Genomic DNA, 21,060 nt, shown 5'->3' on the forward strand with positions numbered 1-21,060 from the left:
TTTGGCAAATCTTCCATGTCAACTTCTTGTTTCTGCTTTGTTTAATGCAATTCTCAGCATGTATAAACATTGTTTCTTCTCCTAAACTTTTACTTTCTACATAATGATGAAAAATGCTGACAATTAGATTTGAACTTTTAGCTATAATGGCACTCTCAGGAATAAAATAATTTATTTGTGGCTTCATATACAACACAAAAAACTGACTTTAAATGGCACTAAAAACAGATAGGGGCTTGGTATGTGCACTTGTTATGCCATATCAAAACTGTAATACAAAGAAAGTTTGTCACCATTTGCAAACTTTCATCTGTTGAGAGAAACCAGTAATAGTTGCCTCAGTTGCGCTAGCATTCAGGACAGACCAGTTTTCGAAGTGATGCGTACTAGACAAGTGCATTAACGAAAAGGGACCTCTTGTCAGCCCATGTTATTTCTCCACAAGCAACAAGAGATACCTTTTTGTAGGCTTGACATTCATACACTAATGACAGATTTCAGTGTTTTATCTATTTGAAATTATTTTATTATCAATTGTAGCTTGTAGAGGACAAGGTAAAATGTATTAAAACTGAAAAAAAAGAAAAGAAACTTATAGTTTAGTGGTAAACCACTTTTTTTAATGACACTGAACAACTGAATTTACCAACAAGACATCCCTTTTTACTTTCTGCCTCACATATGTTAACAAGTTGGCATAGTTTTTATCAATCTGGAGTTGCTGAGCACCATTTTTAAGAAGTCTGATTCATTTTTAAAATTGACAGCTTCTGTCGACAGCTACATTGGTTACATCTCTGGTTCATTAATCTGTGTACTTGTGTGATTGCACCTTTGTGTTGTTTACTGGCGGTATTATCTTTATACCTAATGAGAAAGATCATGGTGTCAAAATCAGCTCATAGCCATAAGAGCAGCTGAACAAAATACTCTTATAGCAGCGTTAAAATGACATCACACATTCTCTTCTGCAGAGACTTCTTTGCATGAAGTGAACACCTCAGATATGCTACCCCTTCAATGGATTTCTATCACTTATACATAATCCATCTAGTGTCCTCCTTAAAAACTGATGGAGCTAGTGTCCTGCTTAAAAACTGATGGAGCTCACAACTCCCATGAAGAGCGGTAAAATATTAATGGAGAAGTAGCTGCACTTACGTATGACATAGTACTATTAAGATGACTTCTGTATAAAACTAACTTACACTGCTATTAACTAACACTGTAGTCATTATTTGTCACAGGTAACAAGCACAAATAGTCCCTTATCTATTTGCAAATACAATGGGATGAAATAGGAATTAGGTAGTGAAATAAGAACAAACTTTCAAAAAAATGTAGATTATGTATTTTTATCAAATATTAAGTTTCCACTTTCTCATTAGTTCATACAATGAGAAAATAACAAATTTCTTTTTTGGTTTGCACTTGCATTTGACATGCATCTATTAATAAAAACAGAATTTAATGTGATGCAATATCAAACTACTCACAGAGGAATATTAAAATACTGAAATAACGGGTCTTCACCAACAATCTTAACTGAATAATGAAGACTACAAACAGTTATATTTCACTGTTTCAGTTTTTGAAAAAATAGCAGATACTTCATCAAGAACTGTTTGACTATGTCAGCAGCTTTCAACAAAAACATTAAAATGCTCATGAAACAACAAATACAAACAAAACCTATTCTATATCATTAATAACTAGTCTTAAAAAACTATAAATGTTTATTCAGTATCAATGGCACATTGTGTACAAGGGTAAAATAGATATTGTCACTATCCTCTTTGTGCACACAGATATATGGCTTGTATGTCTAACATAAATAGCAACACATAATGACTTTACTATTATGAAAGTACAATATGAATTTCATCACAATTTACTGCAAGCAGCAAGGAACACAAAGATTAATAATTACTTCATAAAAGATGCAAACTCAAATGCCCATTCCAGTCATCAGTCTTTAATACAATATGTATTCCAACAACACCTCTTGTAAGGTCCACGTATACAAATGGATCTCAGTTACAACAAATAAATTACAAATTTATGAGCAATTGAATTCAAATACATTGAAAATAAAATGGCTGATTTCAGTGGACTATGGCTATATTAATACATTTATTTTGCACTTAAGTGAATATTAATAGTCAAAAGCTTTACAACTTAAAAATGTGATGAAATGAACTTAACAGTCATACAAAATTGTATGTACTTCACATGAGTGGCACAGACTTATAAGTTTTAAATGCACAATAATTTCTGTTGTTTAGAGGTTTGTTACTAACAAGTGCGTCAAAATAAAATGATAATACTGATATAATTTGCTGGCATGGTAAATTAGTATAAATTTCCTATTTCAGTTGAAAATCCCCTGTTTATGTTTCATGGGTAATGAATGTGGAAATGAATACTATTATCTATTCAAAAGGAATGTTTTATTCAAGTGGCATGTTCTGTCTATGACTACTTCTCTTTTGTTTTCATGCCAGAACTCTGAAAATTATTTCTTCAGCAGAATTTATTAGCCATGAAAATGTGAACATTTCAAAGGTTGTCAAACAATTTAACATTATAGCACTTGAAAAGTTCAGTAAAGATTATTGGTGCTTTGTTGACAAGATTTTTTTTTTTCTCCAGCTACTCCATTTTACTTCATAGACACTCATTTTCTGCAAATACACCATCAGCAGTTTTCCTCAAATATATAAAAAGAAAATTAACACGCAATGCATTAAAATATAACATACATTTAACATTTCATTTCAGAGTTCAGAACATTTATTTAACTAATCCTATTTATCAGCTACACTGAGGCAAATTTGTACATATCACTTTGTTCATGTTTTAAAAATAATGCAATGCATGTCCTGCAGAATCACAGTTTTGAATGCAACAATAAGATATTAAAAACTTCTGAAAATACAGTAATGATACATGGACTTTATTGTGCTCACTCTGCCCACAAAGCTGGAGCTACTTGAGCTACAGAGGATGAAACAATCACAGGAATTAAAAATGTTTTTCTCTTGTGTGTACAGCTTATCTTCTGCTGCTGTCACTGAAAAAACAGAGAAATATATGATCAATTAACTATTTAAGTTACTGTAAAATATAAGAGTATTATTATTACCATTATTAATACTACTACTAGTAGTAGTAGTACTAGGAGCATTATTACTACTATAAAAATCCAAACTGAGAAATCTTATCTTGTGATCTCTATGATATTGAGCTACTGTAAAAGAGTTGTTCTTACACTGGGTTACTATAAATGATTCATATATTTTCAAAGGTCTACACTTTCCAAAAATTATTTGTACAAATATGATTGGTGGATGAATAAAGCCACAAACTCATCAAGTTTGCACTGTGGCCATCAGTTGTCATTAGGAGTGCAGTGCCTCGACAAGATGCCAAAGCAAAAAGAGAGCTTTCTATGTTGGAATATGCGAGATGTTTATCTGTTACAACAGTACAATGTGTATTTAGAAGGAATTATGGAAAATAATTGCCATGTAAACTGAGCAATGTGCCTTGGTATCAACAATTTAGGGACACTGTTGTGTCTGTCAACAGAAAGTTCCGCAAGGAGTAAAAAAATCTACAGTCTGCTCGAGCCACAAACTTGGAGTACCACAGCAAGCTGTGTTGAAGATTTGGGTATGGTGGTTATATTTCAAACAGTATCACCAACTATCAGATACAAAAAAGAGGCTCCCTTTTATTTCAATTGCAATAGTTCATGACCTTTTTTTGGAAAAATGAAGTGTGCATCTGAACAAAACTCTTTAAGCAACAGTCCAGAAAGGCAGTATTTCCCTATATGTAATTACTTGACCTTTTTGTATTTTCTTTTTTGTGAGAATAAATAGTCCCCAGTTTCTGTTCAAGCTATTCTGATGCACATGTAATGTGAATTTTGCCATCTAACACATTGGAATGGAACTGATGGGAAGGCGTAAGAAGAAATTGTAATCCTGAAGCACCCACTTTTTCTGTAACATGCTCTTATATTCACATATTTGCAATGCTATCAAAATTATTTATAATTATAAAATGGAGCTATTATAGCATTAAACAAATGCAAGCTGACCACTAGTAAAAGATATCATTATACTACAATTTTGTAAACATATTGTGTAGCTTTGCAAAACTTCATGATCATGACTAAACCACAGAATACATTGCAACACAGTGATTAGAGTATATGATACACTTTTTTCTTTTTCAGTTAACATTCATTTTCCTCTCTAAATACTGAAACAAGAAATCATCTATCACTTCATGGCTTGCAGCAAAGCTAGCATTACACAACCCCCACCTGGCTGCACATGTTTTGATGAAAGATGTGCGTACAAATTTTGGCTGTTTCCGTGACCTCAAAGTTAATCTTTCCACATGAAATTTCTCCATAACATCAAACTAAACTAGGAACCACCTATCCACACATTTCAATCACTGTGATTCTGTAAAGAGAGATTTTTGAGAACAGTCATAGGTTATAGTATGCAATTAAACAAATCAGAATCAAAAAACAGGATCTTAGTGCTGGAAGGGCAAGATGGGTGAGGGAGGAGGAGGAAATGTGGCACCATTTCTTGCTAAATATCGGTTAAGACTGCATTTATTGATTGCCAAACATACCAATACTACCACTTTATAATTGGTGCCTAACTGATATAGTCAGAATGGGATTTGGACATATTTTCCTGCCAGGCAGGTAACATTCAGATACATGTGTATGCTTCCTATATTCACATTTTCAGTATTTTTTGACACTGAATAGTAGCATGAGGAAAAAACATCATGAAGGTAGAACTCCGCTGGAAGTTCTTAGAACCCAGAGTCATCCAGCAACTTCAATTGCAAGGAGAATAGCAACAAAAGGCGAAATAGTTTTATTATTTCATGATAAATGGCTCTGGATACACTCATTTAGGCAGCCAAGCAAGATTAGACTTGTTGCAACTCACCAGGGTGCCCTTGAGTATAAGGGGAAAAATGTAGCAAATATTCATAGCACTATGCCAAAACACTCCACCCATTTTCTTCAAAATATCTACAACACTATTGCTTCAAGCCTAACAGTCTTTTATTGGGGCACTCACCATGTGACAATAGTGCTATGGTATTGTTCTGCAATACTAAATTACTTTAAATAGATCACAACGAACATCCAAACATTATGTAGTTAAGTGATCTTCCTTCCATACAGAAGAATGGTACAGATTCAGTGAATTGCACTAAACAATTCAACACCTTGTGCTCCCTCCTAAACCATGCCTCCTATACTATTTCATCATGTACTACATGCAACTTTCCTTATGTGCACCTGTTGCTACACTCTTTTCCCTCTCTCTTGCAGCTTACCCCCCTGCCCCCCTTCAGCTCACTCCTGCCCAGTTCCTCTTTCCTCTCACACAGTCTCAGTTGAGCACAAAGAAAGAGTGTGTTTTAACATGTTATAAACTGTACTAAACACAATTCCCAAAACATTAAATGCAGAAACTATTGCTGGCCAGTACCTTAATATAACAAGATGAGAAATGTCTTGGAAATGGATAAAAACACTAAGAAAAGTAGGAATTGACTTAATAAGAAATACAAAGAAACTTAGCATACTCACTTTTACGTAATCCTGAGTACTGAGGGTGACACGAGGAAGCCGGGGATAGTGGATATTATCTCCAAAAGCTAAATATGGTGGTTGGCTGTTATAATAATTTGACAAGGTAACAGATTTTTTTTCCTCACCTTTCCTGTATGTAGCAAAGGTTCATGCATGTTAGTACAGAGGATAGAAAGTGGGAATTATACTAGGTTAATATGATGCAAAGGTTAGTTAAGTTTATGAAGAGCACACAGGAATATTAGTTAAGTATTTTTATGTACAAATCCTTTTACATTCGGCTTGCTCCAACATTCTGCTTGTTTCTATGAATATACTTACAAAAGAATTTACCGTGAAATGTCGCACATGAGTACATAACCCTCCTCCAACATTTTCTACGTCTGAGAAATACTGTTCATAACTGTGTTAATTTGAACAAAAGGCATTTCAATTAGATAAGTTGGCCAGTTAATCATTCTTGTTAAACTACGTGGATTTCAAGTTTGGAAGATTATGAAATACACAAAATGCACTATATCTCACACTAACTGATTTTATGCAATGTTTTACAGAAATTGATAGTGTATTATGAATCCACTCTCAAGCTTTTCCCACTTCAGCAGTAGCAGTATATTTTACGAATTTCATATGACATACAAGACAACTTCAAAAACAAAACATATGAAAAAGTTACATTTCCTACTAATAAGAGAGTCCATCCTTTACCATGGCAAATAACACAAAATTTCCAAAACTGTTTCACTGAGATTAAACGCACATTAAAGCCATTCGAAGGGTACCAAGTTTCCAGCAGAGCATGTTCATTAAAATCTGTTATGTCTTATGTACTGATCAGTTACTAGTTATGATCACTTAATTAATGGCACACTGGGTGATCTTAAGTATGAGCAACAGCTGAATTTCACTACGATTAAACATATTCTTAGCATAAACCTGCAGATGGCACCACGTACACACACACACATTTATTTCTTTAGATATCAGGATATGGTCTATGACTTTACATTTGTAAACTAAATGTCCTTGTGCGATGTCCATTCCACTAGTAAAAAATACCACATTTCCTATGAAAAAAAAAAATGCCCTTTTTAATGACCCCAGTATCTTAACAGGCCCATGTAGCATTGTACCATTGTTACTAATTAATAATCCTATGATGAACATGTTGAAAAGGTACAATACTGACATAACAGGTAACTGAATATGTCAATAGGGAACTCATTTTCATTGTTCCAAGGTTGAGCTGCGATGCTGTTGCACCTGCTGAAATTATTGATGGCAAGGGCACACACATAGGTCATCTGTTCTGGGCTGATGAAGTATTTAGTAAAACGTTCATTTGAAAGCACAAAATTGGCTATTCCTCTGAATTCCAGGTCCAGCCATCTGTACGATCTGGCAACACCTTGGGATGAGGAAGTGTCCGGAGGAAGTATTGTCTTCCACTGTAACTGTTAGAGTGCTATTTCTTCTTGTTGTCTACAATGCACATTGTAGATGCTAAGGTACTTGAAAGAGTCAACACATTAATTTATTTCTTTAACTGCATTTCACCTGACTGCTAGCTTCATTTTCTAACCCACCAGCAATAGCAAAACCTTCCACAAAAGAGCTCACGGGTTCATCAAGATCAAAACAGTTTTTGTTCGAACGCTTGCTCTGCAGTGGCTACCAACAACGGCTCACCTACCACCAGCTGCTTGTCTCAAGTTGCTGTCCGACCAGGAAAATGCGGTGTGGTGCATCTCTTGTACATTTCGGCTCTCACATTGGTAACCAAAAAATCAACTGTTATTGTAGTTTTGACTTTCCCCACAAAATAACTACAATAAACCAAGTGAACACTGTGCAGTAACAGAATATGCATCAGTTACTGTGACTGTATCCATCAATTGTCATTATAACATAGAGTCACAAGTGGCAAAAGCCTAACATTTGCAACATATTGTTCACTTTTGGTTTAATAGAAGGGTAAAAGCAGTAGAGGCAGTTTGAAACATTTGTGTCATGTGTGGAGCAAGTGCTATCACACGAATCACATCAGAAAAGGATTTTATGAAAAGGACAATTGCTATTCACCATACAGTGGAGGTGTTGAGTCGCAGTTAGGCACAACATAAAACTGTCAGAAAGTGAGCTTTCAACCAGCAAAGCCTTCATCAAAAATAAACACCACACACACACACACACACAAACACACACACACACACACACACACACACAAATGCAATTCTCACATATATGACCACAGTCTCTGGCAACTGAAGGTGGACCGCGAGCAGCAGTGCATGATGGGAGAGGCAACCGTGTAGGGATAAGGAGAAGGCTGGTGCATAGAGGGGAGTGATAGTAGGGGTGAGGACAGTAAAGTACTGCTTGTGGTAGGATACAGGGACGAGCTGTAGAGAGGGTAGGGCAGCTAGGTTAGACAGAGAGCGGAGGGAAGGGGTTAGCAGAAAAGGAGAGAAGTAAAAAGACTGAGGGTGTGTTGTTGTTGATGGAACAGAGGGCTGTGTAGTGCTGGAATGGGAACAGGGAAGGGCCTAGATGGGTAAGGACGATGACTAGCAAAGGTTGAGGGCAGGAGGCTGATGGGAATGTAGGATATATTACAGGGAGAGTTCCCACCTGCACAATTCAGAAAAGCTGGTATTGGTGGGAAGGTCCAGATGGCACAGGCTGTGAAGCAGTCATTGAAATGAAGGACGTCGTGTTGGCAGGTGTGCTCAGCAATGGGGTGTCGAGTTGTTTCTTGGTCACACTTCGTCGGTGGCCATTCATGCGGACAGACAACTTGTTGGTTATCATACCCACGTAGAAAGCAGCACAGTAGTTGCAGCTTAGCTTGTGGATCACATGACTGGTTTCAAAGGAAGGTGATGTTTCTGACCGGACTGGAGTAGGTGGTGGTGGGAGGACATACGGAACAGGTCTTGCATCTAGGTCTACTACAGAGATATGAACCATCAAGCAAGGGGCTATGAGTGGGGTTGTGTAGGGATGGACAACTATAACGTGTGGTTTTGGTAGGTGGTAGGATACCACTGTGGAAAGGGTGGGAAGGATATTCAGTAGGAGATTTCACATTTAAGAGCATGACGAAAGTTATTGAAAACCCTGGTAGAGAATGTAATTCACTTGATCCAGACCCAGGTGGTACTGAGTCGTGAGAGGATGCTCCTCTGTGGCAGGGTGGTGGGATTTTGTGAGGTGGTGGGTGACAGGAAATATAAGGCAAGGAAGATCTGTTTTTGTACAAGGTTGGGAGGGTAATTATGATCTGTGAAGGCCTCAGTGAGACGCTCGGTATACTTCGAGAGGGACTGCTCATCACTACAGATGCAATGGCTACAGGTGGCTACGCTGTATGGAAGGGTCTTCTTGGTATGGAATGGGTGACAGCTGTCAAAATGGAGGTACTGATATGGAAAGAGGTACCAATGTAGCCATCTTTGAGGTGGAGATCAACAAAAGAAAGATGGCTTGTTGGTTTGAGTAGGACCAGGTGAAATGAATGGTGGGGAAGGTGTTGAGATTCTAATGGAATATGGAAGGGTGTTCTCGCCCTCGATCCAGATCATGTCATCAATGAATCTGAACCAGGTGAGGGGTTCAGGGTTGTGGGTGTTTAGAAAGGATTCTTCTAGATGGCCCATGAATAGGTTGACATAGATTGGTACCATTTGGGTGCCCATAGCCGTACCCTGAATTGGTTTATGAGGTAATGTCTTTCAAAAAGAAGTAATTGCGGGTGAGAGGATATAGTTTGTCATGGCAACTAGGAAGGAGGTTGTTCGTTCGGAATCCATTGGGCATTGGGAAAGCCTCACTATTGATGCCATCTCCCTTTACACTAACGTCCCTTATGCTCATGGCCTTAGCACTGTTGAGCACTACTTTTCCCAATGCCCAACAGATTCTAAACCAACAACCTTATCCCTTGTTGCCATAACCAACTACATTCTCACCCATGATTGCTTCACCTTTGATGGCATTACCTACAACCAAATCCAGGGTATGGCTGTGGGCAAGTGCATGGCAACCTCCTATGCCAACCTATTCATGAGCCATGCAGAGGAGTCCTTTCTTAACACTCAGTATCACAAACCCCCTCAGCTGGTCAGATTCATTGATGACATATTTATGATCCGTATCAAAAGTGAAGACACACTATCCACATCCCTACAGAACCTCAACGTCTTCTCCCCCATTTGTTTTATCTGATCCTACTTAACCCCAACAAGCCACCTTCCTCGATGTTGATCTCCACCTCAAAGAAGGCTACATCTGTGTCTGTCCATACCAAACCTACCAACAACCAGCAGAATCTCCACTTCAACAGCTGCCACCCATTCCATAACAAGAACTCCTTTCCATACAGCCTAGCCAACCATTGCTGGCGCATTTGTAGTAACGAGCAGTTTCTCTCTAAATATACCAAAGGTTTCACTGAGGCTTTCACAGACTGTAACTACCATTCCAACCTTGTGCAAAAACAGATCTCCCTTGTCTTATCTTTCCAGACACCCACCACCGCACAAAGTCCCACTGTCCAGCCACAGAGGAGCATTGTCTCATGACTCAGTACCAACTGGGACTGGAGCAACTGAATTACATTCTCTGCTATGGTTTCAACTACCTCTTGTCATGCCCTGAAATGAGAAATGTCCTACCCAATATCGCTCCCGTACCTTCCACAATGGTATCCCACCATCCATCGAACCTACACAATATACTTCTCAATCCTTACACAAACACTGCTCCCAACCCCTTGACTGATGGCTCATATCCCTGTAGTAGACCTAGATGGAAGACTTGTTCCATACGTCCTCTCACCAACAGCGCCACCGCCACCGCCACCTATTCTAGTCGAGTCAGAATCATCATCTACGTGTGAAACAGTCATGTGATCTACAAGTTAAGCTGCAACTACTGTGCTGCTTTCTATGTGGGCATGACAACGAACAAGCTGTCTGTTCGCATGAATGGCCACCAACCAAGTGCGGCCAAGAAACAGCTCGACACCCCATTGCTGAGCACACCTGTGAACACGACGTTCTTCTTTTGAACAACTGCTTCACAGCCTGTGCCATCTGAATCCTTCCCATTAACACCAGCTTTTCTGAATTGTGCAGCTACTTCCATTCCAGCACTATGCAGCCCTCTATTCCACCAATGAACCCAGTCTCTCTACTTCTCTCATTTTCCGCTACCCCCCCCCCCCCCCCAATCTAACCTCCCTACTGCACCTAGCTGCTCTACCCTCCTATCCTCTTTCCACCTCGTCCCTGTATGCTCGCATCAGCAGCACTTTACTGTCCCCTACCCCTACCCTGTTATCCTTCCCCCTCCACCTTACCCCCACCACCTGGTTGCCTCTCCCACCATGCGCTGCTGCCTGGATCTGGCTTTAGTGCCGGAGACTGCGGTCATGTGTGTGCGAGTTGCATTTGCATGAGTGTGTATGTTTATGTTGTCTATTTCTGACAAAGGCTTTGTTGGCGAAAGCTCACTTTCCAATGATGTTTTTTTTTGCGCCTATCTGCGACTCAGCACCTCCACTATATGGTGTGTAGCAACTGTCCTTTTCATAATATTGTTGAATTCCATTCTGGGCTTTCCTTTGTCATGAAAGGATTTTCTTGTTTCAAGAAAGATCTTTCTGCCAGGAATAGTTTTCCATGTTTAAGAAATCTCAAAGATTGGCATATGTGATGAACTGTGACCATTTAAAAAATTGTGTGAAATTTTCATTCAACTGGCAAGGTTCTGGGTGTAGGAGCACTGGATCCTCTAATTCAGCATAATATAAAGCAAAGGGTGAATATTACTGCATTTTTGTTTGAGCGTCATCAGTCTGCTAATTGAGCATTCCTGAGCAATATTGTTACTGATGATGAATTATGATGTCTTTATGTTAACTTCTTAAGAAGAAATGAAAGGCCGAGCCATAACAAAAGATCTCTCCTCTATCAAAGGGCAGTGTGAACAGATAATATTTTGCATCTGGGGGCACAAAAAGGGTATTGCATATTAAAAGCTCCTCCACAGAGGTGTGTCCATCGTGCTTGACATTTGTTGTCAATAATGCTCAATGAGCGAACTGATGACATTCAAACAAAAATGCAATAATAGTCATCCCTCTGGGTTTTGTTGCTTTGAATTAGAGCTTGCAGTACTCCTGCACTTGACTTCTGAACTTTGGATATTGAATGCAAATGTCACACGAAGGTTAAATAGTCACCCTTCATCACATATCAGTTATTGAGACTTCTTCAGGGTAGAAAGTTTTTCATGCCAGAATGATCTCTCTTGACACAAGAAAATCCTTTTTTGATGTGATCTGCCTGCACACAAATATCGAATGTTTCAAGGAGCCTCCGCTGCATTCACCCCTTTATTAAAAACCCAATGCTACCAATATTTCACAAATTGTGAACCTTTTCCACTTGCGGCTATTTTATAATGCTTAAACAATGTTCATAAGATACAAGTATACAAAATTCAATTTGTAACTTCAAGACCTACACTAGAACTTCAATTAAGAGAACAACAATTGATAAATACCCTCGCTGTAACTTAAGTATGTTGTATACTGCACAGTGTTTGCTCTGTTTATCAAAGTTATTTTGTGCGGAAAATCAACATAGAATAAGAAACAAATTTGTGCTTAGCAATGCGAGAATAGAAACTTTCGCAAGATGCACCACAACACACCACATTCATCTGGTCAGGTGGCAGAGAGTGTTGAGTGGACCAGTGGGCGTTTTAGGGTGAATAAACACACTACCATGAACTGTTCCGACCTTGTGGCAACTATGAGCTCTTTTCTGGACGGCATTGCTATTACTGATGGGTCAGAAACTGAAGCAAATTATCTTTGAGGTTTCATCTGATTGATACCTTTAGCAGACAGCCGAAACGTGGATAAAAAAGGTAAAGGAATGAGTGGACTCAACCAGCAACTCTTTGTCTGCATTGTCCAATGTTTACATGAGCAGATACAAAACTGTAACAACTCAAGTGGAAGATAACAGTTCCTCCAGACACTTCTTCATCATACAGTGTTGCCGGACTGTGCAGAAGGCTGGACTTAGAATTCTTAGGGGCAGCCAGTTTTTGTGCTGTCAAGTGTAACAATGTGTGGGAAGGCCCAAGTATTTCAATGGATACAACACTTTCAAACCAACTCTAAACATGACTCATTAAGTATTTTAAGGAAATTTCATAAGTTTGAATGAGACAAGGAGGGCTAACATTCTGCTAACAGCAGTTTTAGTATTATTTATCCATTACCAAGAGATTCTAATCAAGGCAGCTTGTGAACATCCAACAGGGCTCACTGCTTCCATTATACTGGAAAAGTCACTGTACTTTTAAAATCTGCCTTCGTAGAGCTCTCTGAAATCTGCAGCTTTCTTACTCTGTCTATGTATATGTCATTAATTTAATGATTTCTAAATGGTAGCTCGTATCTTAAAAATAGCACCAGGCAACATCCATTATTTACTTATTCATTCATTCTTTGCCCATGGGTTCACAGACAGTCTTCACCCTACTGGAGTAATGGTCCTGATGCTTGGTTTATTATTGCACACATTTATGTACCACCCTGCAGTGGCTCTAGCCTTTGTAAATTATTTTCACTTTGGAATTATGAACTCCTGTGTCCGTTTTGATCCATGTCTACAAATAAACTGAGGTTATCATTATTGTTCCATTAAAATAACTTTCGACTTTCTGACATTTAGCTCCCAGGAAAAAGAGACGACACCGTTGCTCTGGCAATCACAATGGCAAGCCAGCCTTCCCTCTATCCCACCAACATATAACACCATCAAGTAGAGTGCATCTTCCTGTTGCTTTGCAATCATTAAACAGTAGAACATTGTGTTGAATGTCAGTGGTAACTGACTGGTGCATTCAGAATAGCCTATCCAGAAATCTCTTTGCTCTCAACTGTCAAAAGTAACACATTGATTTAATCAAACTTCAGTTAGTCAAACCACCCTCACTTCCAAAATGAGCTTGTAATAAAATATGTCTTAATCTTCTCCACTGGACAACTACTGTACAATTTATTATGAGGGAATGTTGAAAAATAACGCCTCAAAATTTTTTACTCTGTTCTCAGTATTGGATGAGGCTTTACATGGCACGCCTTGGTTGACTTTCTCGCTTTGCTGACAAGTTGCAACCCTCCACATCTGGAAAACTCCAAACTGCTACATGTAACATAAAGGTGTGTAATGTAGCTATGTCACAACATGAAAAACGGCGTGCTATAATTGAGTTTCACAAAGAGTTTGTCCACACATGGAGCACCCTCTCCTTCAGCATGACAATGCCAGACCACACATGAGCACTGCGACATCTGCAATATTCGGACGCCTTAGTTCACGGTCATAGATTATCCTCCATACAGTCCCAATCTGGTCCCATCCGATTTTCATGTTTCCAAAACATAAAGAACACCTTTGAGGTATTCATTTTTATAGTGCTGAATTGATGCAAGCAGAGGTGAGGTTGTGGCTCCATCAACAAAGCTAAACATTTTACAGTGATGGTATCAACAAACTGGTCTTTTGTTGGGAGAAATGTGCTTGTCACCAGGGTGACTATATTGATAAATAAACTCTTTGTCTTTAAATATGTCTGCTTGTGTCTGTATATGTGTGGATGGATATGTGTGTGTGTGTGTGTGTGTGTGTGTGTGTGTGTGTGTGTGTGTGTGCGCGCGCGCGCGCGCGCGCGTATACCCGTCCTTTTTTCCCCCTAAGGTAAGTCTTTCCGCTCCCGGGATTGGAATGACTCCTTACCCTCTCCCTTAAAACCCCCATCCTTTTGCCTTTCCCTCTCCTTCCCTCTTTCCTGATGAGGCAACAGTTTGTTGCGAAAGCTTGAATTTTGTGTGTATGTTTGCGTGTCTATCGACCTGCCAGCGCTTTCATTTGGTAAGTCACATCATCTTTGTTTTTTGATAAATAAATATGTAGACATGAGGAATAAAGATGTAGAATGTTCATAAACTTTGTTTTATTTAAATAGCTTTAAGAGTTTTCACAAAAAAATTCAGAGGCATTACTTTTCAACACATCCTCGTACAAATGGTTCAATTACCTTCATACCTAATGGAGCACCTACCTCTCAACAAGAGGAACACGTGGGATGCTGATGTTGCCACCACTATCCATCTGTTCTACCACAGTTCTGGATGTTTTTGAATCATCATGCATGTTAGTAGGTGTAAGAAAAAAAAAAATATATATATATATATATATATATATATATATATATATATATATATAATATATATATATATATATATAGTTATAATACAGGGAAACATTCCGCGTAGGAAAAATATATCTAAAAACAAAGATGATGTGACTTACCAAATGAAAATGCTGGCAGGTCGACAGACACACAAACAAACACAAACATACACACAAAATTCAAGCTTTCGCAACAAACTGTTGCCTTATCAGGAAAGAAGGAAGGAGAGGGAAAGACGAAAGGATGTGGGTTTTAAGGGAGAGGGTAAGGAGTCATTCCAATCCCGGGAGCGGAAAGACTTACCTTAGGGGGGAAAAAAGGATGGGTATACACTCGCACACAAACACATATCCATCCACACATATACAGACACAAGCAGACATATTCAAAGACAAAGAGTTTGGGCAGAGATGTCAGTCGAGGCGGAAGTGCAGAGGCAAAGATGTTGTTGAATGACAGATGAGGTATGAGTGGCGGCAACTTGAAATTAGCAGAGATCTTTGCCTCTGCACTTCCGCCTCGACTGACATCTCTGCCCAAACTCTTTGTCTTTGAATATGTCTGGATGTGTGTTTGTGTGCGAGTGTATACCCGTCCTTTTTTCCCCCTAAGGCAAGTCTTTCCGCTCCCGGGATTGGAATGACTCCTTACCCTCTCCCTTAAAACCCACATCCTTTCGTCTTTCCCTCTCCTTCCCTCTTTCCTGACGAAGAAACCATTGGTTGCGAAAGCTAGAATTTTGTGTGTATCGACCTGCCAGCGCTTTCGTTTGGTAAGTCACATCATCTTTGTTTTTAGATATATTCTTCCCACATGGAATGTTTCCCTATATATATATATATATATATATATATATATATATATATATATATATATATATATATAATGGAAGGAAACATTCCACGTGGGAAAAATTATATTATATTTTTTTTTCATTTAGAATTTCCAAAACAATACAGGAAAATTTTCTTCAAAAATTATCATATACAGTGCAAACAATCCAGAAGCCAAACAGTGTATAAACTTACCTGCCAACACGGGGAATATGGAAAATGCCTGGGATTGCAATTTGTTTTGAACGGTCACCTGGCTGAGAGTCCATATTTGTACTTTTACCAGTATCAGAATGTGAATATGATCTACAAATAAAAATATTCATATTCTGGATGATTTTGAGTTAGCATGCATGTTAGTAGATGTAAGAAATAAAAAAAATTCATTGAGAATTTCCAAACAATATGAGAAAACTTTCTTCACGAATTATCATATACAGTGCAACTTAATCCAGAAGCCAAACAGTGTATAGACGTACCTGCCAACACGGGGAATATGGAAAACGTCTGGGATTGTAATTTGTTTGGAGCTGTCACCAGGATGAGAATACATTTTTGTACTTTTAGCAACATCAGAACTTGAATATGACCTCCTACAAATGAAAATATTCATATTCTGGATGATTTTGAGTAAGCATGCGTGTTAGTAGATGTAAGAAATAATATATATATATATATATATATATATATATATATATATTTCATTTAGATTTTCCAAACAACATGAGAAAATTTTCTTCACAAGTCATCACATAAAGTGCAAGTTAATACAGAAGCCAAACTGTGTATAGACATACCTGCCAACACGGGGAATATGGAAAATGTCTGGGACTGTGATTTGTTTGGAGCTGTCACCTGGATGAGAGTCCATATTTATACTTTTACCAATATCAGAACTTGAATATGATCTTCTACAAATGAAAATATTCATATTCTGCATGATTTTGAGTCAGCATGCATGTTAGTAGATGTAAGAAATTAAAAAAAAAAAAAAATTTTCATTTAAATTTTCCAAACAATATGAGAAAATTTTCTTCACGAATCATAACATGAAGTGCAAGTTAATCCAGAAGCCAAACAGTGTATAGGCATACCTGCCAACATGAGGAATATGTAAAAGTCTGGGACTGTAATTTGTTTGGAGCTGTCACTTAGCTTAGAGTCCATATCTGTACATTAACTAGTATCAAAATATGAACATTATTTCCTACAAATTGAATTCATCACGCATGAAAGAAAACTCCTCAAAATGCGCAGTAAGTGTTACAAAACTGTGGAAGTAGTGAAACAATATTAATGTCTTCGGGCAATCTCAGTAGCTCATCTTTGTATGTCCAGAATGCCAGTGACACATGGCAGCTAACAAATAATAATAAATCAGGCACTGAGCTGTATGTGTGGGTGCAGAGCAAGATCTTTGGCCTAACAATATTGAAGATAATTAGTTCTAACTAAGAGTGAACAATAAACTGAAATAAAAGGTAACAATGGTACTCTTCTCCCATCCAAACATTCAGGTTTAGTTTCTTTCATAATTTGCTTAAAGAAAATGCTAGGATAGGCACTGTGAAAATTCTTTTCAGTTCAAATGCACACCCTTTATGTACTAATCTCCATAAAGAATATTATGTGCTAACAGATGCTAGATGAACCTCCCAAGCAATATGATACACAAGGTAAAAATAAGCTTAGAGTAAAGCCAAGTACCACATGAAACTAAAGTGACATGATGGTTCTAAATGCAGTTGCACCTTCAGCTGCTGTTTCCACATATTTTAGCCAAAATTCTAGTTATGGAGTAGTCAATTGTGTGTCAACTGAATTTGGGCATGCACAAATGTCATTGAGCAACTTATGTAAGTACACTGAGCCGACAAAAGTCATGGGATACCTCCTAATATCAGCTAGACCTCCTTTTGCCCAGTGTAGAACAGCAACTCATTGTGGCATGGACTGAACAAGTTGTAGGAAGTCCCCTGCAGAAATACTGAGCCAAGTTGCCTCTATAGCCATCTATATTTGCAAAAGTGTTGCCAGTGCAGGATTTTGTCCCATAAATATTTGATGGGATTCATGTCGTGCAATCTGGGTGGCCAAATCATTTGCTTGAATTGTCAAAAATGCTCTTCATGCCAATGGTAAACAATAGTGGCCCAGTGACAGGGCACATTATCACCCATAAAAATTCCATCTTTGTTTGGGAACGTAAGGTCCATGAATGGTTGCAAATGGTCTCCAAGAAGCCAAACATAACCATTTCCAGTCAATGACCACTTCACTTGGAGCGGAGGACCCATGCCATTCCATATAAACACAGCCCACACCATTATGGAGCCACCATCGGCTTGCCCAGTGCCTTGTTGACAATGTGGGTCCATGGCTTCATGGGGTCTGCAATACATTCAAACCCTACAATAAGCTCTTGCCAACTGAAATTGGGGTTCGTTGGACCAGGCCATGATCCAGTCATCTAAGGGCCAACAAATATTGTCACAAGCCCAGGAGAGGCCTTGCAGGTGATGTCATGCTGTTAGCAAAGGCACTTGCATCCATCATCTGCTGCCACAACCCACTAACACCAAATTTCGCCACACTGTCATAACGGATATGTTCACCGTATGTCCCACATTGATTTCTGTAGTCATTTCACACAGTGTTGCTTGTCTGTTAGCACTGATATCCCCATGCAAATGCCACTGTTCTCAGTGGTTAAGTGAAGGCCATCAGCCACTGTGTTGTCCATGGTGAGAAGTAATCCCTGAAATTTTGTGTTCTCCATACGTTCTTGACACTGTGGATCTCAGAATATTGAATTCCCTAACGATTTCCAGAATGGGATGTCCCCTGCATCTAGCTCAAACTACCATTCTGTGTTCAAAGTCTGATAATTCCTGTCATATGGCCACAATCACTTGAGTACAAATGACAGCTCCGCCAATGCTCTGCCCTTCTACATGATGTGTATGTGATACTGTCACCATCACTGTATGTGCATATCACTATCCCTTGACTTTTGTCACCTCATTGTGAAGTTGCGCCAAGGACAAAATGAGAGAAATAGAAAAAGACAGATGTTGGTTGCAAATGTGGATGATCAGATGTGCTCAATACATGTTGAATTTCTTAGACCAACACACAATAAATACAGTAACCATAAAACTTGTTCACTTACGACTCTTAAGCTTCTCCAAAAATTGATTACTGTGATGGTGGACCCAATGATATATTAAGAATCACTTTCTCTTGCTAAGAAATATCTGTTTATCATCAATTTTCTACCCAATTTTTGATAGGTTATACTGTTCCTTCTTTGCTACATAATCAAAACCTGCAGTGTTGCATACATTCCCACTGAACTAACTCAGAAAATAAATGAATAAGTTACTAGTTTGGATCGCTCACTCGAGGCTAATACTTGATAGGGGTGTTAATTACAATATTTGTAATAATGCCTTTGAGGTATGGTGAGTATTTTTATACTAGTGTTTATAAAAGAGAGTTTCTGCAGAACAAAGCACCCTATTTAGTGAAATTGTGGACAAAACTCATGTTGGAGATGTCACTGTACAACTTCGGCATTCATTGTAATATGCAGTAATAACAGTAGAAAGAGTCTTGCTTGGCAGCTTCATATAAAATTTGTTCCTTAGACTGTAAAAGACTGAAACATTTAGTCACACAAGTGGGCACACATTAACCATCTATAACATATATACTATGTGAACTGCATGACAATGAAAAAACTTCTTTTGTCTTCTATATTAGTTTATCAAACGATTTCTTAAGTTTCAAGTAACTTCTTGTGCACCACAGACAAACAACTCTGCAGCTGAATTACCTGACTAGGCTGCCTGATCCTATGCTGATCATTTCTAGAGCACTGACTGTAATGCTTAAATTTTTGTATTTTAATGTAATTCGCAAAACAATGGGTAAACCAAATTTTACAAACTTTCCTGTTTAGCTAAGCACAATAATTTTTCTGTAGACAAAACCTGAAGCCAAAATAACTGTCTACTGAAACAGTTATTAGTAGCATATCTGCAAGTTTCCTTTGCACAAGCCAAATAAACTGTCCATGGGAAAACTACGAAGTAAGAATTTTACAATGTCCGAGTACTTTTTGTTGACACACAAATAAATTCACATTGAAAAACAGATGGCTGCTTATAAATTTTATTCAACCAAAACAATGTGTGCTGTGATTCCGAGGTATTATTGTTGTTGCGTGATTGGACTATACTGGATAACGAAGCTGTATGATTAACTTCTCGGAGTATCAACGCAACTCATTTTCAAACACTGGAAACTCCAAGTAGGAATATCAACAATGTAGAAAAAGGCAGATCACCACCCACCACAAAGAAAAGACAGATCACTACCCACTGCAAAGAAAAGACAGATCACCACCCACCGCAAAGAAGACATGTTAAGTTGCAGATAGGCACAATTAAAAGACACTTACATTAAGTTTTCGGCCACAGCCTTCATCAGTAAGAGAGATGCATGCACCATTCATACACAATGGTATGTATGAATGGTGTGTGTCTCTCTTTTGCTGATTTAGGCTGTGGTCGAAAGCTTTATGTAAGTGTCTTTTGATTATGCCTGTCTGCAACTTAACATGTCTTCATGCGGTGAGTGGCAATCTGTCTTTTCCTACATTGTTGAATTATATTTTCTTTATTCAGGTAATTTTGTTGTTGTTTCTCTAATTGCACTTTTCAACTGTCAATTTATTGTCACTAAACATTTCCATCTAAAACACTTGAAGAATTTATTTCTGTACTTCTCAGATTATTGAATACAGGATATAGTCTTCAGTGTTTTCCTTATATGTTAAAATTTTGTGGTCAAGTCTTGTTGTCGGACGGCTCTGGATGTGTTAACAAAATTTTAATAACCTATTTCACATGTCTTCTATGAGGCTGGATTTGTTTTCTCCTTTTGTTTTGTAGAATTTTATTCTGAAGCAATATTTCGTTGTACACTGAAGAGCCGAAGAAACTGGTACACCTGCCTATTATCGTGTAGGCCCCCGTGAGCACGCAGAAGTGCCACAACACAACATGGACTCGACTAATGTCTGAAGTAGTGCTGGAGGGAACTGACACCATGGATCCTGCAGGGCTGTCCATAAATCTGTAATGGCACAGTGCACCAAACCCAGTAAAAAAGCATGATAACCAAGGTCCTGCAATCATGATTAAAAGTAAACCGTGTTTAAAATGTTTCTGCTGTGCACTAACGTTAATCGCCAGTCGCCAAACTGTCATCAGCCAATCATCCATTTGACAGCGGTAA

The 21,060-nt window shown here is 38.3% G+C and overlaps 1 protein-coding gene across 5 annotated transcripts in view; it reads right to left on the minus strand.

Annotated features, from left to right (window-relative positions):
- Window positions 1-1,328: 1,328 nt before the first annotated feature.
- Window positions 1,329-21,060, minus strand: part of LOC126458007 (prominin-like protein) — a 517,920-nt gene continuing 498,188 nt past the window's right edge. For all 5 annotated transcript variants that reach the window (XR_007585562.1, XM_050094783.1, XM_050094784.1 and 2 more), the window contains one exon: window positions 1,329-3,073. Coding sequence is in view for 4 of the 5 variants with exons in the window: in XM_050094783.1 (XP_049950740.1) it covers window positions 3,055-3,073 (19 nt within the window). In the remaining variant the exon portion in view is untranslated. The remainder of the gene's footprint in view (window positions 3,074-21,060) is intronic.

Source organism: Schistocerca serialis, chromosome 2, assembly GCF_023864345.2.
Source record: "Schistocerca serialis cubense isolate TAMUIC-IGC-003099 chromosome 2, iqSchSeri2.2, whole genome shotgun sequence".
NCBI lineage: Eukaryota > Metazoa > Arthropoda > Insecta > Orthoptera > Acrididae > Schistocerca > Schistocerca serialis.